Below are 24,826 nucleotides of genomic sequence, written 5' to 3' on the forward strand. Positions count from 1 at the left end.
TCATTGCTACGGTAGATAAAACTTGATTTGACGTCATTTTATTTGTGGCCAAGGATCTTGAGCCTTCTCGGATGGGCACTTCTAATGTAAGTCTATGGCAGCACCTAAGGGGCTTGACGTTTTGAGCTCTACGTGATGTAGAGCCAATCACAGCGCAACTAGAGAACATTACCAATCCCTCAGCTCAATATTTTCCGCTGGCTGCCCCACCACCACAGAAAGCACTGCACCTGCATTTTGGAGCTGCCTTACTCAAGAAAGCTAAAAAGAGACCATGTTTGTATGCGGCTTTATTTACTCAATTATTTTAAAAAATTACATCGTTTGCAAACTGATATGTGACACATACTGATGCCAAAATTACATGCAAAAAAATGTATATATATATATTTTAAAGCTAAACAGGTGAGCCTCAAAACTGGTGGGATCCAATACATTTTTTTACATAAAACAATCTAGCTAATATGATCGCCGATGACTAACGTTAAGCACACATAGCGCGCGCGCAGGGTGGACTGCGTCATTAGTAATGTAACGCCAGGCATCACCTTAACCTTCACATCATCATGTTCTGCTGGGGAGACGGTTCGAGTGGACAGTTTGGTCTAAACTTCGAGAATGTGTCTGTTCCTATAGCAGGGAATATATTCTCTGATAAAGTCACAGAAATAGTTTGTGGGGAGCAACACACTTTATTTCTCACGGTAGATGGCAGGATCCTATCATGCGGGCGCAACTCAAAGGGACAACTTGGCAGACAGAGGAACATAAATTCAAAACTACCAGGTAAGACATCAATGATTGCTATCGGAATATTTAGCCAGAATTTGCAGAATAAATGCAGATTATAATCAAGTTCTTATGTAGGCTAATTTACTGGAAAAAGTGCTACTGGAAAAGTACGTTTGTTTGACTCTGAATGCGTTTTTTATTTTTCATCTCTACCCCCAAAATATTTGAGTGATATTGTTCATAATGTCAGATTGTATAATGTTTCGTTTCTGCTGAGTTTAACGACAACTTTCAGAAACTGACACCCCTCAATAAAACTACTGCACAATAGGCGCTCATGGTTTGGTTCCAGTTTCGTTTCTCCCAAAGTAGAGAAACGAAAAAAAAAAAATCCTATAAAATACACACTGGGATCGAACTTGACGTCATCCTCAAGATGACTCGGATAAATTGTTGATTAACTCCTTCATGCATTAAATTACATCTTATCAATGTTCTAGCATTTAACCCTTTCCAGGACAAGACAGGACTTCCAAATAAAACGTTGTCTAATCAAATCAAATTGTATTTGTCACATGCGCCGAATACAACAGATGTAGACTTGTGTGTGTGCCTGTGTTCTACCCGTTTCAGCCCCAGTGGAGGGTCTGGGGGCAGTGGTCTCTGTGGCTTGTGGTCAGGACCACTCTGTAGCTGTGTGCGCATCAGGACAGGTGTACTCCTGGGGGGCAGGAGGTGAGGGACAGCTGGGCATCGCCCTTACTACTGTCTCCAAAGTCCCCAGGCCAAGGCAAGGAAACCTCAACTTCAAATTGAAATAGATATTGATAGTTAAATATCATCCATGATTTACATTGTCAAGTAATGAGAGCCCTCTTGGATTCCACTGATCACTAACAAAGACAATATGTACTAGATGTCTCCTTTTTTTTTCACAGACCAGTTCGAATACCTTCGCCCTTGCCGATAACAGTGATACAGGTTGCTTGTGGAAATTCCCATTCTTTGGCCCTGACTGAAGGTATAACATACTGTACCTTTTGACGTAGGCCTACTCACACAGACTACATTCCATCTAAACTATGATAACCACATGCATCAGTTAGACTACACTTAGAAAAAAGGTGCTGTCTTAAACCTAAAAGGGTTATTCAGCAGTCCCCATACGAGAACCCGTTGGAGAACCCTTTTTGGTTCCAGGTAGAACCCTTTTTGGTTCCATGTAGAACCCTTTTTTCAGAGGGTTCTACATGAAAACCAAAAGGGTTCTACCTGGAGCAAAAAAGGGTTCTACCTGGAATCTAAAAGGGTTATCCTATGAGGACAGCCGAAGAACCCTTTTGGAACTATTTTTTCTAAGCGTGAACATCAAATGGACAGTGAGATGATATTTATTAGGAAAGAATGTAACTCTGGAATTGTTGTTATGTAATTGTAATGTAAAATGTAATTTCTTTGTCTTCTACAGGAGGACAGGTGTTCTCATGGGGTCTGAACAGTCATGGACAGCTGGGCCTGGGGAAGGGAGTCCCTCTGCAGCCCATTCCTGCCCTGGTGCGCTCCCTCACTGGAGTCCCAGTGACCCAGGTAGCAGCCGGAGGAACCCACACTCTGGCCCTCACCCTCCCAGGCCTGGTCTACTGCTGTGGGGCGAACAGGGCTGGGCAGCTGGGACTCAAGCGTGTGGATGAGAAAGGTACTACGGCACTCTACCTCTCTTCGTACGCTACTTGTATAAAAAGCTAATCAGGCTTATCCACCAGCATTTTCTCATTTGAACTTGGATTCCTTTGTTATAACCACTAAGTCATTTTACAGAAGTATTATGAGTGGGAACATTGTATGATGCTTGTTCCCGCTGCCAGGCCGGTTCAACATCTGTGCTGTGCCTGCTCTCAGAGTCTTGGGGGTTTCCTTCATCAGCTGTGGAGAGGCGCATTCTGCTGTTCTCACCAAGGTATCATACTATTACTGTGGAGAGGGACACTGCTGTTCTCACCAAGGTATCATACTATTACTGTGGAGAGGGACACTGCTGTTCTCACCAAGGTATCATACTATTACTGTGGAGAGGCACATTCTGTTGTTCTCACCAAGGTATCATACTATTACTGTCTTTTTAAGGAAGGCTCCAAGGGAGAAGTTGGTGTGAAAGGAGACAAATCCAACAGCAGTTCATTAAGTTCATAAAAACTATTTAATGTCCTAAACAGTGGGCCCACTGGGAGATAGTTCTGCACACAAAGTCAGCAACCTCTGGAAGATACAATTCATCACATATTAGTACATAAAGCCAGTTATACAACATTACCTTGAACAGAGGTGAAAAACAAACGATCAAGTGTCTGGATACACAATGAACCATACAAGTTATCTGAGTGCATGAATACAGTCTCATACTAAATGAGAAGTTACAGTTTATTACAGAATAGAAAGTCACAGGTTATACAGAATATGTCCTGATTATGGCTGTTAATACAGATCGAGCCTCAGAGCTACCAGAGTAAAGGTCATTCCAGTGTGTCGACCCTTCAATACTATTATACTGTCTCTTTAAGAAGTGATTAGGGCCCTGACCTGACCAGACCAGGAACAACTCTGGGACTTGACATGTAACAACTGTTTCTGGTTCTTTGTGGTCTTTAGGGTGGACAGGTGTTCACCTTTGGGGAGGGAAGCCGAGGCCAGCTTGGGCACAACGCATCAGCTAACGAACTCCTACCCAAACTGGTAGAGGGTATGGATGGACTGGTCTCACAGATAGCATGTGGCAGGTAATGACCAACAGCATAATGCTACTTATACACACATATAATAAACAGATAGGAAACCAACCTTGAACATTCTCAGTCTGACTGTGTTTTTGTCTTACTGTAACTCTGCCAGCCATCACACCCTGGTGCTGGGGTCCTCAGGTCAACTCTGGGCCTTTGGCAGTGGGGTCAAAGGTCAGCTAGGGACTGGCAACACAGAGGGCAGCTTGCGACCCACCTCAGTGCTGCTGAAAGGGGCTTCTGGTGGGGCAGCAACAGTCATACTCAACGGTACCAGATACAATGTCTATTTAATTGTCTTGTCTTCTATTTTGTATTTGATTCTATTAAATTATATAATGCAGCTACATACTGACTATGTAGTGTTTGGGTGACTGAATTAGAACACATACATAACGAGACTTGATGTCCCTACAACCTCTTCTTTTCTTTTTTTACCAGACATGAAGATATCAGTGGGATGGAATTCAAACTTCATTTACACCGCTGAGGTGATGTTTCTGACCTTTTATACCTCAGTAAAAGGGATACTGGAACATTCTAAATGTCTCAAGCAGCTAATTCATGTTTGAGATATTCAACTTTATTATATTGCTTTATCTGCCTTTGTAGAGTTCTGAAAGAGAACAGCCAATTGGGAGGTTAGATAAAGCCAAGCTGCAAAAATGGCTGACGATGAAGCAAGGAAATACAGAGGCTCAAAGGTTAATTTATTATTTACATTGAATATTAAAACATACAATCAACCGTAGACAAAGGTTCTTTGTTAGTTTAAAACATTTTTTCTCGCAAACTCAAAATGAAATAAAAAAACATTTATTTTAAAGTTATATTTCTTATAGTATAATTGTACTGAAACATCAAATGTGTCCACATTTGTTCCAACAGAGAAATATCCTTGATGTTCTCAACAAGTTCAAGTCTTGTGGCCAGTTTCACCAAAGCCAGGTAAGCGATTTTAAAATGGAAGGTTAGGATAGTTTATAATGAACACTGTGTGTGTACAGTATGTTGTGTCAATGATAATACTATACCCATGCTATTCCCTCTACCAGTGAGTCTCCATCAACTAAAGCTGCAGGAGCTTTGAGAGTGGACCTAGAGGCTGCTAGCCAGGCTTTTGATCAGCTCTTCAACATCCCATGGATCAGGAAATCAGCTAAGATTAACTCACTCTTCAAAGACTTAAACAGATATCAACAATCCATTAAATATCAATATATATTTTGAATGGAGGATCATGATAGCATAATGTAACTGTCTTCATGTCTATATATATTCTCCATACAGGTAAATATATTGCCACTGGTGGACAATATTTTCAGTTCAGCAGCTGTCATCAAGTCACCAGAGATCTTTCTGATACTACCCACAATCCCTCTTTTCCACGAGGACCACAACGTCATGAACATGGTCATGACTTTAGCAATAGTTATCGATGAGGATCTGAATGAAACGGCCATGAACATTTTAAGTAAATAACATCTGACCTTTTCAGTTTATCAGCAAATTTGGCATCAGTATCATTTTACAGAATTGTATTATAATAGAAGCATAGCTGACACTGTGACACATTACCATATATTATAAGATCATATTTTTTTGCTCAGGCAATATCATTTACATATTTTGGACTTTTGTATTCTTATACCATCTTATAGAAGAGTGGTGGTCCTCAATGGAGACAAACATCATGACTAAGCACATTCTGATGTGGAAGAATGCCCTGTCATTCATGCTGAGGAACGGTCTTCTGGCTACCCACAACCCCGGAGTCAAATTCCTGCTGGAAGCCCTCAAGTCCCTCCACAGAGTCAGTGTCTATGTCAATCATTTTTATAATCCTCCTGACCATTTTCTGTAGGTGCTGTCTGTCAGTATTGTTGATCATGCCCTAACGTACTTCATATTGTGAACTGCAAAGCAGATGTGCAAATCTATTTTGATGCTGCCATTATCTTATGTCAAAGGCAAACAAAAGGGCCGGAAGAACCCATGAAGTTCCAGCCAGTACCTTTTATGTGGAAGAGATCAACGGTAGTGTTATTCTATTGGAGGATGTGAAGCTTTGGCGTTTTTGGTCAACAAGGGAGGTAATAAAATAACTAAATCATCTGTAAATTACTAAAATGTTAGAATGATAAAGTGGTGGAATCTGGTTTCACTTGTCCAGTTCTTTCAGTGCAGATTGATGGAATGAGACAACGAGACTGAACCCATGTAGACTATTGAGATGCACTTTCATTTTTCTTTTGTGTCACTTCTAGGACACAGAGGTGACACCAGTCATCTTTTGCCGTTACCCATTTGTGTTGAATCTGATCTCCAAGATGACGATTTTCAACAGTAATGCACTTTATACAAAGGTATACTGTATTATTCTACTGGCTGTTTTATATCCTTTTATTGAATCTTTGTTTTCAAGTATACCATCGCCTACCCAGTGGTTTCCAAAGACCAGTCTGTATATCACTCTAAATAGACACTGGAGCTGACCCTGTATATAGCTTACTTACTTTTTCGTGTTCTTATTTCAATTTCTTGTGTGTTTATGTTCTACTTAACTTAAAAATATATATATGTGTATATATAGTACTACTGATATTGATTACTGCATTGTTGGGAAAATGCAAGCAGGAAAGTTCTTTCACTGTACTTGTGCACGTGACATAATTTTTTTTTTTTAACTAGTGTATATTTATATATTGCAGGTGGTTCACAAACTCACCCACCGGCTGACGGTGATGTATCCTTCTGGAACGTTCCGAGACAACCCAGAATCTCCCCCTGCTCCAGTCTTCCAGTTGACCTTAAGGCGCCCGTCTCTCATCGAAGACACCTTCAGACAACTGGGTGCTGCAGATCATGACTACTTCCAGAGAGAACTTGTGGTAAAATTATGACAACCTGAATTAGGAAGGACAAATGTTGTTAAAAGCTTTTCACAAGACGATGTTAGAACTAACAATGTTAGGGAGTCTCTATGGGGGTGCCACAGGGTTCAATTCTTGGGCCGACTCTCTTCTCTGTATACATCAATGATGTCGCTATTGCTGCTGGTGAGTCTCTGATCCACCTCTACGCAGACGACACCATTCTGTATACTTCTGGCCCTTCTTTGGACACTGTGTTAACAACCCTCCAGATGAGCTTCAATGCCATACAACTCTCCTTCCGTGGCCTCCAACTGCTCTTAAATACAAGTAAAACTAAATGCATGCTCTTCAACCGATCACTGCCTGCACCTGCCCGCCCGTTCAGCATCACTACTCTGGACGGTTCTGACTTAGAATATGTGGACAACTACAAATACCTAGGTGTCTGGTTAGACTGTAAACTCTCCTTCCAGACTCACATCAAACATCTCCATTCCAAAGTTAAATCTAGAATTGGCTTCATATTTCGCAACAAAGCATCCTTCACTCATGCTGCCAAACATACCCTCGTAAAACTGACCATCCTACCGATCCTCGACTTCGGCGATGTCATTTACAAAATAGCCTCCAACACACTACTGTACTCAACAAATTGGATGCAGTCTATCACAGTGCCATCTGTTTTGTCACCAAAGCCCCATATACTACCCACCACTGTGACCTGTACGCTCTCGTTGGCTGGACCTCGCTTCATACTCGTCACCAAACCCACTGGCTCCAGGTCATCTACAAGACACTGCTAGGTAAAGTCCCCCCTTATCTCAGCTCGCTGGTCACCATAGCAGCACCCACCTGTAGCACGCGCTCCAGCAGGTATATGTCACTGGTCACCCCCAAAGCCAATTCCTCCTTTGGCCGCCTCTCCTTCCAGTTCTCTGCTGCCAATGACTGGAAAGAACTACAAAAATCTCTGAAACTGGAAACACTTATCTCCCTCACTAGCCTTAAGCACCAGCTGTCAGAGAAGCTCACAGATCACTGCACCTGTACATAGCCCATCTATAAATAGCCCAAACAACTACCTCTTCCCCTACTGTATTTATTTAGCTCCTTTGCACCCCAGTATTTCTACTTTGCACATTCATCTACTGCAAATCTACCATTCCAGTGTTTTACTTGCTATATTGTATTTACTTTGCCACCATGGCCTATTTATTGCCTTTACCTCCCTTATCTCACCTCATTTGCTCAAATTTGTATATAGACTTATATTTCTACTGTATTATTGACTGTATGTTTGTTTTACTCCATGTGTAACTCTGTGTTGTTGTATGTGTCGAACTGCTTTGCTTTATCTTGGCCAGGTCGCAGTTGTAAATGAGAACTTGTTCTCAACTAGCCTACCTGGTTAAATGAAGGTGAAATAAAAAAGAACTCAACCTAAACGCTCCTGATGCTTTATCCCTCAGGTGCAGTTTGTGGAGGACATGAAGCTGTCGCTCGTCAACATAAGGGACTTCTTCCTCCATGTGTTTGAAGAGCTGTTGGCATCAGAGTCTGAGATGTTCATGTACAACGACACCAAGACACTGGTCTGGTTCCCTGCCAAGGTAAGAACTTGAATTAGGGAATTACGATGTCATTACTGTAGAATAAATCACTGCACTCTCAAGCAAATTCAAATTGGTGAGTAAGAAATGTTAGAATATTCAAAAAATAGTCTAAATACATTTAGTCAGTTAATAGCAGAAAAAAAGAGATTCAACCATTACAGTAGTGCCACTATCTACACTGTATCAATCAATATAGCAGTGTTTACAAGTATAATCACCATCACCCCCTACTCTCCCCCTGATGTACCAAAGTTTTATAATTGTACACATTCACAGCTAAAAGCTGAATTGCAGTATACAGACAACAACATAATACAACAAAGGAGATAAAAGTTATTTGAAGAAGAATGGTGCCTGCCTGCTCTTGTTTATTCTTGATCTCTGCCTTGACTCATGTGCCCCCTACCCTTACTACCAGCCCAGAGTGGAGGAGAAGAGCTACTTCCTGTTTGGTGTCTTGTGTGGCATGGCCCTGTACAACCACAACATTGTACACCTGCCCTTCCCTCTGGCCCTGTTCAAGAAGATGGTGGGGGTCAAGCCCTCACTGGAGGACCTGAGAGAGTTTGACCCTGTTGTGGGAGGGTACGTTTGTATTTTAGAATGTACATTTTAGCTTTGAATTAGTATCCCTTAGAAATGGATTAAAATGTTTCAACATTCATTTATTTTCATTGTAATTGAAGGAGTTTGCGGTACCTCTTGGAGGACTACACTGATGATGATGTTGAAGAAAACCTGGACATGACCTTCACCGTATGTATAATATTGTATTCAAACTTGAGCTGTGATATATCCCCAGATACAGTATGTGAATAGTGGTAAAACTGTTAATTTTCATCAGGTGATCTGGGATGACCTGAAGGTGGAGCTTGATCCCAAAGAAACAGGAAAATCAGTCACAAGTTTTAACAAGTAAGGCTACAGCAACTTTTACCCCTACAGATGTAAGATCTGAATTTGATCACTCTGTTGCAGGAGAACTTTCCTGCAATGCAGGACATTTTAAAAGTGTAGTATATATTATGTTTAAAAAGGTTTCAGACTTGATTTTCCCTTCCTGAAAAAAGTATCAACCCCTACAAAAATGTCTGTTAATTATAATTCACATTTCCTGTTGCTGCAGGATTATTTTCCTGCTGTTGCAAACTGGCTCACATTACGGTCTATTGTCTGTAATGCATAATACAAGGTTGACATTTTAGAAGTTACAACAAGCAGGCTTTCTGCTTGTTCTGTTTTCTGTTTTTAAAAATATTTTAAAAACAATTCATTATTTTGACAGGAAGCAGTTTGTTGATGCCTACGTGAACCTCGCCTTCAACCAATCAGCGGAGAAGGTGTTTGAAGAGTTCAGGAGAGGCTTCTTCAAGGTGTGTGACAGGGACGTGGTGGAGTTGTTCCAGCCTGAGGAGCTCAGGGGAGTCATGGTGGGGAAAGAGGACTACGACTGGGACATGTTCAAACAGGTCTATATACAACCATCATTCATTACTCAGTATGGGGCTGGGTGCTGACTTGAGAAATTAGGGCATAAATCAGTCAGTGTTGATGCATTTATATCAATGGGGGATTTGCTTTGATGTTCAAGTTATGGGTACGTTTCTCAAGTTAGGACTAGGAGATAATGTGCTATACATTGCCATTGCCATACATGGTGCTTTGTGACATACTGTGTGACTTTGAGTGGTGAATCGTTTAAATGGCGTGCAAGTTTAATATGGTAATTATTGCTGCCATTTGTTTGGTTTGTATGTCCAGAACACTGTGTATGATGGAGAGTACCATGCCAGACATCCCAACATCGTCACATTCTGGGAGGCTTTTGAAGAACTGACAGACGACCAAAAGAAAGCTTTTCTCCGTAAGTATGGCACTAAATTGCTCTCGGTTGAGTAAAACTGGAGGAACCATACAGTCTTTCATAATGCTGGTTCAGGGTTTTGTCTGCATATTTGAACTTCCTGTTCCACAAGAGCATTTACACATCATTTGAGTAATTAGCAGACATTTATCCAGAGTAACTTACAGGAGCAATTAGGGTTAAATCCCTTGATCAAGGGCACAAAAACATATTTTCACCTAGTCTGCTCAAGGATTTGAACCAGGGACCTTTTGGTTGCTGGCCCAATGCTCTTAATCACTAGGCTACCTGCCACACAATGACATTCACTATGTTTCTTTCCATTCTGTCTACCTTTCACTCTCTCTCCCTTCCTTCTCAGTGTTCCTGACGGGCTGTGATCGCGCTCCCATCCTGGGCATGGACAAGATCCAGATGAAGGTAGCAGTCCTGCAGAACTCTACTGAACTACATTTCCCAGAATCCCTTACCTGCCACTTCCTACTGCTGCTGCCCATCTACCCCTCCAAGGAGATGCTGCTGGCCAGGCTCAAAGAGGCAGTGGCCCACAACAGAGGCTTCTGGAAGGAGTAATGGACACTATATATAGGCTACTGCTGTGTTCATCATTTCATTCAATGTGTTTCTTACATGTCAATATATCTATTCAGTTTAGCATAGGATGTTGGTTGTAGCCGCCTTCTAGGTTCAGATTTGCCACTTTTTTTCCAGCTTTTACATTTTACCTTTGTCCTTGGCTTTTCTATTGAAAATGTGAAAATTGCAAATTTAGGATATGTAGGCCTACCCTATTATAGAAAAAAACATTCCTTGAGTTAATGTCTACTAATTCTGAGTGTGATATATAAAAATAACTTTCTTATTCAGTAATATACATTCAGTAATATACATTCAAGAGCCTACTTATTTATGCATGTTTTCTTTATTGATATAGTGTGGCGTTTTATGTAATTCTACAATAGTGTGGCATTTGATGTAATTCTACATGTGTATATCCTTTTTTTCTGGACACGTCTGCATCATCTTTTGACATATATGTCTGTATCTTGTTTTATTGACGGAATAATTCTTTATGTATCTAATAAATAGAGATGATTAGTTCACCTCAAAGTGTTTTCTTTTATCAATGGGAACTGCTGTCAGCACTTCGATGCAGAGCAGTGGTGTGGTTTCTCCAACAACGTGCATAACCTTCCCAGCTAGCACATAACGTTCTGAGAACCATATGTTTCTTAGAGCTTGGTGAGAGCGTGGTTGTCCTATGGTTATTTTGCATACAACCTTCCCATAACGTTTCCTACAGGTTTCCTTAGGGTTCTATTTAAATGAATGTTCTCAAATTGTTCAGAGAATGTTAAGAAACAACATTCTTCCATGGGAATTTCAGGACTTCAGCATAACATTTCTTACAGGTTTTATCATGGTTTTATTTAAAGTCATATTCTTAGAACATTCAGAGAATGTTTTAAAAAAACATGTTCCTCTGGGAATTTCAGGACTTCAGCATAACGTTTTCCTCATGTTCTATTCAGTCATGTTCTCAGAGGTTTAGAGAACATTAAGAAACAATGTTTTTCTGTGGGAATTCCAGGACTTCACATGACGTTTTCTGCAGGTTTCTTCATGGTTCTATTAAAAGTAATGTTCTCAGAATATTAAGAAAACTTTCCATAAAAACAAGAACACATAGTAACATTCAAAGAACGTTGGAAGAATGTTATTTAAAAACAAATATGGTCCATTCCCAGCATCAACAAAATTATCTCTATCCTCTATCTTGTTAAGTGTGTCCGGGTGTGTTGGCTGCACCCACTAATTGGCCACACCTGATCTTAATGAGTGCTTGTTTCCTTTGAAATTAGGTCTGTTTGAATAGACAAAAATGAACAGCTTTCTATGAGTTAAAGAAACATGGCATGCTAGCTAGATCCTTGTGGTGCAGTGGACTAATTCTATGGCTAGAGAGCAGAGAGATCATGGGTTTGAATCTCACTGACACCATGCCACATAAAAAAATAAATGGGTTTGAATGATTAATGCCTAAGCAGATTAATTGTGCTTGGAGTTCAAAACAGTTCACCTAAACTAGCAGTGTTATTACAAGTCTTATTGAAACAGTATCAGGACAGTATTTAATTACCCTATAATTTCTGTTCTCAGATCAGTAATAAAACATCCCGGGAACATTTTCAGGGAACCATAGAAGAACCTCCCTGCAACCTAAAAATGTTAGTTCCCGGAACAGGCAACATTTTCACTTCCATTCTCAGAATGTTTAAAAAACATTCCGTTTTCACTGTCAGGAAACTTATGGCTTTGTCCCCAGGACCAATGCTAAACAAAAAAAGTACTTTCGAACAACTTCCAAGGAACCAAATGTGCTAGCTGGGTTCTTTGTTTGTTTAAAATACTTTACCTCTACCCTGTCCCACTGCATATGTGCCAACCTGATATTTTCGTTTACTCTGGCCATGCCCATTGTGGCATACGTTTCTGTTTGGAGGAAAATGCCGACTTAGGTTTCGTTTTCGTTTCTTGCTGTGTTTCTTTTATAGATATGTCATATGGTCTCGATCATCGCTTTCAGAATTCACTGACTCCCAGGGCACAGAATGACCGTCCTGTGTTCCATCAATATTATCTGATTATGGTTTGCTGATTATGGATACGTTTAGACGGCGATAATAATAACACATTTACAATGTTTTCGTGGGGAGAGAACACCCGTGATGGCTTCGGTTTAGTGAAATCGAATGGTTTGGTAAAGGCGAACACGGACGGTTGCGTAAATTTCATACACATGAAATCTCCAATTACGCGTCTTTCTGCAGGTAATAAAGTGGTCACGTTCATCAGAAATAATGGGAAACAAGTGTCCCTCGCTCGGATGCAAGATGACAAAGATGGGAGAAGGATCACAGGAAAACTGAGTAAGCACCTTTCTATATGTTTTTCCTCACCACCAGAGCCCACTTCTTTACTGAACTGCTTAAACAAAATGTTTAAAGCGGCAATCAGCAGGTGAAACAATAACAAAGCGACCTCCCCACCCGTTTCTGTAAAAAGCTGAGGCATGGGGCTTGAGAAATGTAACCACTCTTAAATTCATAGATAGCGCTATTGATACAAGGACAACCCATCCATGATATCAAAATTATAGTTATAACAATGTTTTGAGACTATACAGTGTTTGTTTACATTCACATTGTTTACGAACATTGGAGTAAAACAAGCTTATATTTTGAGTTCTGATGGTGTATGACAGTTGAACTAAGCTCGAGGCATTTCTAAGTTGTATTCTTCAAGAATCATATTATAAAAATGGGATGAAGTAACTGCTAATTGCCCCTTTAAGCTATATAATACATTTAATTTATATTTCATGTGTGTAGAGGGTGTGGAGTGCACGGAGAAGATTCTGGCTCTAAGTTGCGGTGATGCACATATTATTTTACTGTCTGAAGAGGGCAGAGTTTTCTGCCTCACCCAATCATCCAATGTTCCCAGGTGGGTGCTTGACAGTAATGACACATCTCTAGGCTTAGGCCTACTCACATTTTAGTGGCTTCTGTCAGTTGTAGTAATTGACCATATTGTAATGATTACTTTTGGTTGTCTGTGTTTTCTCAGACCAGTGGGTAACTTGAATCAGGTCATTCAGGTTGCATGTGGAGACCAGCATTCCATTGCACTAACCCAAGGTAAACAATCACATTCTAAATCACTCAGTTTGAGACGGGATATGATAGGAGGCTGTCTGTTCTCTTAGAATGTCCTTTATACCAAATAGTCTCTGTTCCAGGTATATAGATATCAACATGAGAATACTGGAAGAGATGGAGACCCGCACACTGTCCATTTTTTAAATAAAAAATAAACTGAGGCTTTAATGCTAAAATAGAGATGTTTTATTGGGATCATCATGCCCAAAAGTTCATAGTGCAGAAATAAAAGGTGGAAAAAAACAAATGCGTTTGAGAAGGTTCACAATAGACATTTAAAATAAAACTACATTTATCACATACTCTAACAATGCAGCGAGATTCTGTGATCCTGTGAGATTTCCTATGTACAAATTTTATTTTTCCATTAGATGGTAAAGTGTTCACGTGGGGCCAGAACTCCAGCGGACAGCTTGGTTTGGGGAAGGGAGAGCCCAGCACCTCGTCTCCCCAGCCTGTCAAGTCTCTGTCAGGGATCCCCCTGGCTCAGATCACCGCTGGGGGAGACCACAGCTTCGCCCTGACCCTCTCTGGAGCCGTGTTCGGCTGGGGCAAGAACAGCGCCGGGCAGCTGGGACTGGGGGACACAGTAGGTACTGTATACACAAATATTATTAAATAATATCTCTTTCATTAATAGTTGGTATCTTTTAAAGAAAAATAGTACATTTGATATGTTTGAAGCAGACAGTATGAGTAGATCTGATCATTTAATGTCAAATAGTATATATAGATTTTTTTAAATAGATTTTTCTTTTTACAATAGTCAAAACAGAAAAAGACAAGCAAAGACAAAAATCTGTCAAATCTATTTTCTACAGACAGACCTGCTCCAGCTCCTGTTGATTGCCTGAATCTAAAGAAGACCATTACTGTTTCCTGTGGAGTGGAGCATACTGTTGTTCTGACAAAGGTTCTGCCATTTTTACACAACAATATTTCCAACTGATACTATGTTTGTTCTCCCAGTACCATTAAGATCTAAAGAATGTTTGGACCAATGATGTCTTGCTGGTTGCCATCACATACAGTAGAAACATTCATATCAACAACAGGAGCCGAACACATCATCATGATAACTGTGTGAATGGGTTTTGTTCTAGGGAGGTTTAGTGTTCACATTTGGCTCGGGTCGATATGGACAGCTTGGACACAACTCTCTCAGAAATGAACTACGACCTCGACTGGTGGCTGAACTCTGGGGGGCAAAGGTGACCCAGATAGCCTGTGGAAGGTATGTAGTTACTAGATTGATATAAACCATGTGAATCTCTGTACAATCATACATAGTCACACAAAGATCAATGGATGTATCTTGGATGGTAAGATCAATCTTGGAGTGTCACTGGGTGTATTCTTGGATATATCCATTCTTAGGGATCACAGTTGATTTGTGATTTTTCCTTTACCTACAATCATGTTTGTCAAGTTAGAAACCACACATTGGCGTTTGTGGGCTCCTTCAAAAAGATCTACTCATTTGGGCATGGAGAGCAAGGGCAGCTGGGAAATGGAGTCAAGATGGATCAGTCTGTGCCTCTGCCAGTACAGCTACCACAGGGTAGTTAAATCATTTATTTTCCTCTGCATAACGTGACCTATTTCAAACTCAATACAGTACTTAGGCAGAAATGGTGGTCTCTATGAAATTATAAAATAACAGGTTTATAACATCGTGACTGTTTTGGGTAATTTTCAGACCACATTGATGACCTGCAAATTGAACAAACCTTTGCTGGAGGAAACCATTCTTTTGCCTTGTGCAGCTCTACTCAAGTAATGTGTTTACAGTTAAAACTTTAGTTAGTTTGTTCTCTTTGTCCTTAGTACTTAACATTGTTTTAATACAGTGCATAAAATTGTTATTACAGGAATCAGGAAAAGAGTTGAAGGACTCCAATCTCGGAAAAGTGACTCAAACATTAGATGATGACATCATTAACCGATGGATCTCGGACTGTGACTCAAAATCATGGAAGAAGATACAGAAGTTAGTATGATACAAATAAACCTGATCCCCAGGCTCCATACCAATACGCAACTCATGATGGTTGATAATTGGACAAGGCAACACAAACATACATGAGTCAGTGACACAAAACAACTACTGAAAAGTTGAAGGTCTCAGGAACTTACATACATGGAACTATAAGATTCTTCACTTTTATTTTCAGGGAAATCACAAAAACATTCTCTTCTGCGTCATGTTTAAATGGGAGCTTCCTGGACAAAAGGTAAGAACTCACTGCCTATCCATTAATGTTTTATCACATTATTTAATACTTTTTATTGTTTTATTGTTGCATATTTAATAGTATTTGTTGATCTCATCAATCACTAGCCGTGACAAACATTACCAAACCTCACTGAAGCACTCTGGCCTGGACTTGTCATTCGCCCGACTGGCTTTTCAAAAGCTGGCTAAAAAGAATAAAGTGCTAGCTGAGGTATCATTTCATATATTATCTTTATGATCAAATACTTATTTTCAATAGTTCTGTTTGTTGTCCTTGATATTCAATTTGACCAGTCATTGATACTGTAAGCCACAATAAGTAAATTAGGTGTGACCCACAAGCACTCCTGTCATGGTTCTAGGTTGAAGATGTTGTCCATCGCATACTCCTTCCCTCCCTGAGTAAGGATCCCATTGGTGTGGAGGGTCTGAGGGTGTACCTCATCATCCCTGAGCTCCTGAGAGTTCTCCTAAAACAACAACGTGGCATAGACATTACTGAGGCCTTTGTTTTTGCCATCCTCAGACTGGACCCAGACAAGCTCCAGGTCCTTGGTAAAGTCACCATCCATCAATATACCTTTTTTTCTTTCTCTTCTCTTCTCTTGTCCTGACTTCTCTCCTCTTCGCCTCTCTTTTTAAGATATAGCAGGTTTTGTGTGCTGTAGTATTAACTAAACTCTTGTCTAATTCCAACAGAGGGCCTATGGTCGACACTTCCCGACACCCCCTTCAGAACTCTGGTGAAAACATTCCATTCTGTGTCAGCAGAGTATCTCCGTATGATGGCAGAGGAGGGCTGTGCTGTTAAAAAACAATTTAACGGGACTGTAATGGTTATGGAGAGGCTGTATGAGGTAAATATCCATTGCCATAATTGGGTGCCTTCAAAAAGTATTCATAACTCTTGACTTATTCCACATTCTGTTGTGTAGTATTCAAAATGTATTAAAACAAATATTCCCCTCAAACATCTACACACATTACCCCATAATGATAAAGTGAAAACATGTTTTTAGAAATGTTTGCCAATGTATTGAAAATTAAATACAGAAATATTTAATTTACATAAGTATTCACACCTTGATCAATACTTTGTAGAAGCACCTTTGACAGTGATTACAGCTGTGAGTCTTTCTGGGTAAGTCTTTAAGAGGTTTCCACACCTGGACTGTGCAACATTTTTCCATTATTTTCAAAATTCTTCAAGCTCTGTCAAATTTGTTGTTCATTGCTAGATAACCATTTTCAGGTCTTGCCATAGATTATCAAGTAGATGTAAGTTAAACTGTAACTCGGCTACTCAGGAACATTCACTGTCTTCTTGGTAAGCATTTCCAGTGTAGATTTGGCCTTGTGTTTTAGGTTGTTGTCCTGCTGAAAGGTGAATTCATCTCCCAGTGTCTGGTGGAAAGCAGACTGAACCAGGTTTTCTTCTAGGATTTTGCCTGTGCTTAGCTCCATTCCGTTTCTTTTTTATCCTGAAAAACTCCTCAGTCCTCAACGATTACAAGCATACCCATACAATAATGCAGTCACCACTATGCTTGAAAATATGGAGAGTGGTACGCAGTAATATGTTGATTTGGATTTGCCCCAAAAGTTTGTATTCAGGACAAAAAGTTAATTGCTTTGCCACATTTTTTAGCAGTATTACTTTAGTGCCTTGTTGCAAACAGGATGCATGTTTTGGAATATTCGTATTCTGTACAGGCTTCCTTTTTTTCACTCTGTCAATTAGGTTAGTATTGTGGAGTAACTACAATGTTGTTGACCCATCCTCAGTTTTCTTCTATCACAGCCATTAAACTGTAACTGTTTTAAAATCACCATTTGCCTCATGGTGAAATCTCTGAGCGGTTTCCTTCCTCTCCGGCAAATGAGTCAGGAAGGACGCCTGTATCTTTATAGTGACTAGGTGTATTGATACACCATCCAAAGTGTAATTAATAACTTCACCATGCTCAAAGAGATATTCATTGTCTGTTTCGTTTTTGTTTTTTTACCCTTTGCGAGGCATTGGAAAACCTCCCCGGTCTATGTGCTTGAATTTGTTTGAAATGTACTGCTCGACTGAGGGACCTTACAGATTGTAAAAGAAGCCCTGGCATAAGAAAGAAATGAGTTAATCGACAATGTCAATGAATATGTCAAAGAATCTATTCTGAATTGAATTAATTGGTGTTGACTTGTATGTGTGGGGTACTGAGATAAGGTAGTCATTCAAAAATCATTACTACACACAGAGTGAGTCCACGCAACTTATTATGTGACTTGTTCACAAATGTTTACTCCTGAACTTATTTAGGCCATAACAAAGGGGTTGAATAGTTATTGACTCAAGACATTTCAGCTTTAAATGTTTCATTAATTTGTAAAAATTCCCTAAAACACAAGTCTACTTTGACATTATGGGGTATTGTGTGTTGGCCAGTAACCAAAAAATCAAAATGTTATCAATTTTAAATTCAGGCTGTAACACAACAAAATGTGTAAAAAGTCAAGGGTGTGAATACTTTCTGAAGGCTCTGTATATGTATGTATGGAAAAATTTGCAATGTTGTATGCTCCCTTAACCTCTGTTTTGTTCAGGTCAATTGCAACAGACGCATCAAAATTGCGGCAAGCAATTTCCACATCAACAGAGCCAATTGTATGCTTCAGAATGTGAGTAGCCTATCTCATAAAATGACTGCAGGTTGGTATCAAAATGGGTAATTATGTTCATGATGTCACTGAAATCTACAAAGAGTGGAAAATGATTTAGTCATTTCTAATCCTCTTTAGATGCTCAACACACATGTATATTATGACTACCTAAATCTTCCCGAGGTAAGCAATGAAAGTTAACACCAATCAATTGAATTCAGAATAATTATTTGAGATATTCATTGACATTGTCGATTAACTCATTTCTTTCTTATGCCAGGACTTCTTTTATTCATTTCACCGGCAATCTTGCATCTTCAACACAGAGGCTAAATGTATAGTTTATCAATTGGAACTCAATTACAGCGTAAGTTGTTTCCAAATGTGGTGTTTATTAAAAAAAGGTACCACATTCATTTACTACACTGCTATCAGATGTGAAAAATGAAGGCTAAATGTTGCCATATCTCAAATGTGTTTCTTTGTTTAGTTTGCCATCCATGGACATTTAGACCTTTGGGTCCCTACAATGCATGTGAGCAGAGAGACAGCACTGGTAGATGCTTTCCAGCACCTTCGACAAAGTGGGCACGACTTCACAATGCCTTTGAAGGTTGTTGTTAGTTTTTTTTGTGTGTAAAATGTTTATTTTGACTTTGTAGCTATAAATAAGAACTGAACGGAGAAAAGAGTAGTGATTAAACAAGTAATACAAACACCAGGACTTTGTACTTATTTTAACATCTACCTCTGTATTAGGAAAAGTATTTTCATTTCCTAATCCTTATCTAGGAGTAAATAGCGTATTTTTTGTCTCCAGGTGAAGTTTCAAGCAGAGAATGGTGTGGATGAAGGTGGTGTTTCACTGGAATTCTTCAGCCTCCTGGGGAGGGAACTTCTCAGAATGGAACCAAAGACACTGGAGGTTGACGAGGACTCTGGACTTGCGTGGTTCACAACAGCTGTACGTTCCATATTCAATTACAAATTGTTCCCAGATTTAACTTAATCTTTCCGCCACAATGTTTTTGTTTTATTTAATAACTTAGAAATATCAATTATTAGAAATGTATATTATCTGTTATAATTATATTATACTGTTAAATATTGAAAGTTCTGATTAGATTATGGCATTCTGTTTTTTTCAATCCATAGGACGGTGGTATTACTGATGAATTCTACTTACTTGGGCTGCTCTGTGGGAAGGCACTGTATAATCAGTGTGTTCTGAACCTCTGCTTCCCTCTGGCTCTCTTCAAGAAGCTTCTGGGGCTGACTACAACATTGGATGACCTTAAAGAGCTGTCTCCAACTGAAGCAAGGTACAATTATTCTGCTGAAAAAGTTATACAGGTTACTGCCAAAATAAAGGAGACGCCAACATAAAGTGTCTTAAAGTTCCAATGCAACCATTAAAAAAAATCTCACTATCAAATCACATCTGGGTAACAATTAAGCACCTTACTGTGATTGTTTTCAATTAAAATGGTCAAAAAGAGAGAAAAATGCTTCTTAGCAGAGGACAATTTCTCAAGCAAGAATTTTGCAAGGACTGTCTGAGAGTGGTCTGAGTGAAAATGTGCTTTGGAACACTCTTTCTTATTGAACTATTAACTAATTTACTTCATGGTGATGTCTGATCATCTGATGGAGTTTTGGAAGGCCAAAACTCCATCCCAACAAAACTTACACTAAACGTGAATTAAGATAATGTGGAAATATATATAAAACAAAGGACAATCATGTTTTTTACTGCACTGGGCCTTTAATGGGGCTTTGAGTCACCACGAACCACAAACAGCTTCAATGCACCTTGGCATAGATTCTACAAGTATCTGGAACTCTATTGGAGTGATGCGACACCATTCTTCCACGAGACATTCCATAATTTGGTGTTTTGTTGATGGTGGAGGAAAACGCTGTCTCAGTCGCCGCTCCAGAATCTCCCATAAGTGTTTAATTGGGTTGAGATCTGGTTTACTGAGACACATACACACATACTTTAACTTAAGAAGGATCCTTTATTAAAATTTTTGCCTAAAATGACATGCCCAAATCTAACTGCCTGTAGCTCAGGACCTGAAGCAAGGATATGCATTTTCTTGATACCGTTTGAAAGGAAACACTTTGAGGTGTGTGGAAATGTGAAATGAATGTAGGATAATATAACACATTAGATCTGGTAAAAGATAATACAAAGAAAAAAACATGCATTTTTTTGTACTATCTTTGAAACGCAAGAGAAAGGCTATAATGTATTACTCCAGCCCAAGCACAACTTAGATTTTGGCCACTAGATGGCAGCAGTGTATGTGCAACGTTTTAGACTGATCCAATGAACAATTGCATTTATGTTCAACATTTTGTATCAAGACTGCCAAATGTGCCTAATTGGTTTATTAATACATTTTCAACTTCATAACTGTGCACTCTCCTCAAACAATAGCATGGTTTTCTTTCACTGTAATAGCTACTGTGAATTGGACAGTGCAGCTAGATTAACAAGAATTTAAGCTTTCTGCCAATATCGGATATGTCTACGTCCTGGGAAACGTTCTTGTTACTTACAACCTCATGCTAATCGCATTAGTGTACGTTAGCTCAATCATCCCGAGGTCGGGACACCGATCCTGTAGAGGATTTATTTAAACCCCCTATACTCCTTTGAGACCCCTCACTGAGATCTCTTCTCCTAGCCATGGTAGCCAAAATAATGGGCAACAGGGCATTGTATACATGACCCTCAGCATGATGGGATGTTAATTACTTAGTTTACTCAGGAACCCCACATGTGAAAGTACCTGCTTTCAATAAACTTTGTATCCCTCATTTACTCAAGTGTTTCCATTATTTTGGCAGTTACAGTTGAAGTCAGAAGTTTACACTTAGGTTGGAGTCATTAAAACTCATTTTTCAACCACTCCACACATTTTTTGTTAACAAACTATAGTTTTGGCAAGTCGGTTAGGACATCTACTTTGCATGACACAAGTCATTTTTCCAACAATTGCTTACAGACCGACTATTTCACTTATAATTCACTATCACAATTCCAGTGGGTCAGAAGTTTACATACACTAAGTTGACTGTGACTTTAAATAGCTTTGAAAATTCCAGAAAATTGTCATGGCTTTAAAAGCTTCTGATAGTCTAATTCACATAATTTGAGTCAATTGGAGGTGTACATGTGGATGTATTTCAAGGCCTACCTTCAAACTCAGTGTCTCTTTGCTTGACATCATGGGAAAATCAAAAGAAATCAGCCAAGACCTCAGAAAGAAAATTGTAGACCTCCACAAGTCTGGTTCATCCTTGGGAGCAATTTCCAAACGCCTGAAGGTACCACGTTCATCTGTACAAACAATAGTACGCAAGTATAAACACCATGGGACCACGCAGCCATCATATCGCTCAGGAAGGAGACGCGTTCTGTCTCCTAGTGATGCACGTACTTTGGTGCGAAAAGTGCAAATCAATCCCAGAACATCAGCAAAGGACCTTGTGAAGATGCTGGAGGAAACAGGTGCAAAATGATCTATATCCACAGCAAAACGAGTCCTATATCGATATAACCTGAAAGGCCGCTCAGCAAGGAAGACGCCACTGCTCCAAAATTGCTATAAAAAAAGCCAGACTACGGTTTGCAACTGCACATGGGGACAAAGGTTGTACGTTTTGGAGAAATGTCCTCTGGTCTGATGAAACAAAAATAAAACTGTTTGGCCGTAACAACCATCGTTATGTTTGGAGGAAAAAGGAGGAGGCTTGCAAGCCGAAGAATACCATCCGAACCGTGAAGCACGGGGGTGGCAGCATCATGTTGTGGGGGTGCTTTGCTGCAGGAGGGACTGGTGCACTTCACAAAATAGATGGCATCATGAGGCAGGAAAATTGTGTGGATATATTGAAGCAACATCTCAAGACATCAGTCAGGAAGTTACAGCTTGGTCGCAAATGGGTCTTCCAAATGGACAATGACCCCAAGCATACTTCCAAAGTTGTGGCAAAATAGCTTAAGGACAACAAAGTCAAGGTATTGGAGCGGCCATCACAAAGCCCTTAACTCAATCCTATAGAACATTTGTGGGCAGAACTGAAAAAGCTTGTGCGAGCAAGGAGGCCTACAAACCTGACTCCGTTACACCAGCTCTGTCAGGAGGAATGTGCCAAAATTCACCCAACGTATTGTGGGAAGCTTGTGGAAGGCTACCTGAAACGTTTTACCCAAGTCAAAATAAAATAGTGGTGATCCTAACTGACCTAAGACAGGGAATTTTTACTCTGATTAAATGTTAGGAATTGTGAAACTGAGTTTAAATCTATTTGGCTAAGGTGTATGTAAACTTCTGACTTCAACTGTACCTGTATATGTTCATGTCTTCAACCGCTGGCTGTTGATTTAAAGAATCCATACTACTGTATCTCAACACATTTCAGGATAATGTTTTTCAATACTCCAGCAAAGTTAAGGTTTTGTCTCCTTCAAGTTGGTGGTTCCTCAGTTGTCACTAGTTTGGGTGTTACAAAGCACTTCATTTTAACAGTGTAGTTGTTTTAGATACTATTATATATCTGCTCAAATCACATTTTATCGTTTGTTTGTTTAAAATTAGGGGCTTGCAGAATGTGTTGGATGAAGATGAGGAGGTTGTTGACACGCTGGATTGTGTTTTCATGGTAAGAGAATTGATACCTTTAGCTGTTTTTGGTAGCCTACACAGGTAACCCCAGCTGATGCTGTAATCTTTATTGTCTTTCTAAGTACAAAGGGCAAGAAGTGATACCAAATGGAGAGGAGGTCCCAGTTACCATGGTCAACAGGTATATTTGATGACAGTAATCTTATCAACATATAAATCTTATGAATCTCTTAAACTAACAAAAGTATTCCACAGGATGTGTTCTGAACTCATAAATAAACATTGGTCTGCCATATATCATTCACAGGAAGAAATATGTTGACTTGTACGTTGACATGAAGCTCAACAAGTCGGTGCAGATTCAGTTTGCAGACTTTGAGAAAGGCTTCCACAAAGGCTGCCCTATACAGACATGGAGGATGTTTCTACCTGAGGAGCTGATGACACTTCTACAAGGAGATGACAACTACGAGTGGGACAAGTTGAGACAGGTAAAGTTCTACCTGCTTAGATATGTCATAAAAGTACATAAGCAATATAATATGGAAGTTCATACATGTTTGGTAGCATATATAGCAGCGCTATGCTCCTGTGGTTAAATCTGGTCCCATACTGTTTGGGCTATACAGTCTATGGCTATAATACAGTGGCATGGACTACTGTACATGCAGTTGTTTCGTTATGTTTTTCTCTGCACTAACAGAATGCCGAGTATCAAGGATATAGGCCCACAGATGACATCATCCAGAACTTCTGGATAGTTTTCATGGAGTTCTCTGAGGAGCAAAAGAAGAAGTTCCTAAGTGAGTTAACACACAGTTAATTAAACTTAAATATGTAAATAATTGTATAGCTCCAGAAATGCTTGGTCAGTGGATAATTATTATCCTCTAATTTCTAACTTCTAGCTTTTCTGACTGGAACGGACAGACTGCCCAGAGGACGAAGTCTCTCCAAACTGCAGATGCAAATCACGTCTTTGGGCAGCACTGACGCTGATGAATATTATCCGAAAGCACAAACGTGCTCTGTGACGTTATGCCTCCCTAACTACAGCAGTATCGACACACTACAGGAGAAGCTTCTCCATGCTATCACCCACTGTGATGTGTTTGGAGATTTTTGAAATTGGTAAACTGGGAAGCGTGTAGCATTTGTTTTTTGTAGCATTATTATTATATTCATGTTTTAAGTCTATGAAACCCATTCAGAGCTAACAACTGAACATCTTCAAACATATTAAGTAGTCTTAAATATAGTTTTTCTATTTACATTACTTCAGTATTGCACAATGTGGACCAATATAAATATGTATTTCTTGACATGTTCTACTCATGTTTCCTTCATGCACTGGGATGACTGGATGACTGGATACGTGGAGACCTCTGCTGTTTGAATATCTGAACGACGTGCTGTCTTTAATAAACATGTTTAACTGCGAATGAGTGCCATAGTCAAAAGAGCCACTGTTAATAAAGATTTGTTGTGGAAGTTCTAGTGCAATACTGTTTTTTAGGAAGTTATGCAAGTGCATGATTCGGCTAGATTTTGCTGACACCAGTCATGCTCGCCACTAGATTCAATACCCACAAAGTCATAAACCCCGCCCTTTTCTGAAATGTCTCTTCTTAAAATGTGATGTAAAACCTTAACCTAACCACACTGCTAAACGTATGCCTAACTGAGTCTTAAATGAAGACCAGAATGCATTTTTTTGGCC

At 39.6% G+C, this 24,826-nt stretch overlaps 2 protein-coding genes across 2 annotated transcripts; both read left to right on the plus strand.

Moving 5' to 3' along the window:
* Positions 1–521: 521 nt before the first annotated feature.
* On the plus strand, positions 522–10,956 carry LOC120034785 (probable E3 ubiquitin-protein ligase HERC6). The gene is made up of 23 exons (XM_038981394.1): positions 522–786; positions 1,366–1,522; positions 1,671–1,753; positions 2,201–2,428; positions 2,598–2,689; positions 3,379–3,506; positions 3,619–3,776; positions 3,948–3,997; positions 4,119–4,210; positions 4,395–4,454; positions 4,562–4,664; positions 4,797–4,980; positions 5,168–5,319; positions 5,477–5,599; positions 5,774–5,872; positions 6,218–6,397; positions 7,852–7,992; positions 8,414–8,580; positions 8,682–8,751; positions 8,840–8,910; positions 9,281–9,464; positions 9,757–9,859; positions 10,221–10,956. The coding sequence occupies exons 1-23, from the start codon at positions 567–569 to the stop codon at positions 10,430–10,432; spliced, it is 3,057 nt and encodes a 1,018-aa protein (XP_038837322.1). The 5' UTR covers positions 522–566; the 3' UTR covers positions 10,433–10,956.
* A 1,461-nt stretch (positions 10,957–12,417) lies between these two features.
* Positions 12,418–24,583, plus strand: LOC120034786 (probable E3 ubiquitin-protein ligase HERC3). The gene is made up of 24 exons (XM_038981396.1): positions 12,418–12,789; positions 13,252–13,366; positions 13,490–13,560; positions 13,953–14,174; positions 14,403–14,494; positions 14,685–14,815; positions 15,015–15,142; positions 15,281–15,357; positions 15,453–15,571; positions 15,756–15,815; positions 15,923–16,028; positions 16,180–16,372; positions 16,517–16,674; positions 18,410–18,484; positions 18,605–18,649; positions 18,747–18,833; positions 18,957–19,079; positions 19,287–19,430; positions 19,622–19,788; positions 23,080–23,143; positions 23,229–23,287; positions 23,414–23,597; positions 23,810–23,909; positions 24,015–24,583. The coding sequence occupies exons 1-24, from the start codon at positions 12,561–12,563 to the stop codon at positions 24,230–24,232; spliced, it is 2,967 nt and encodes a 988-aa protein (XP_038837324.1). The 5' UTR covers positions 12,418–12,560; the 3' UTR covers positions 24,233–24,583.
* The last annotated feature ends 243 nt before the right edge of the window (positions 24,584–24,826 follow it).

This window comes from Salvelinus namaycush, chromosome 42, assembly GCF_016432855.1.
Source record: "Salvelinus namaycush isolate Seneca chromosome 42, SaNama_1.0, whole genome shotgun sequence".
Taxonomy (NCBI): Eukaryota; Metazoa; Chordata; class Actinopteri; order Salmoniformes; family Salmonidae; genus Salvelinus; species Salvelinus namaycush.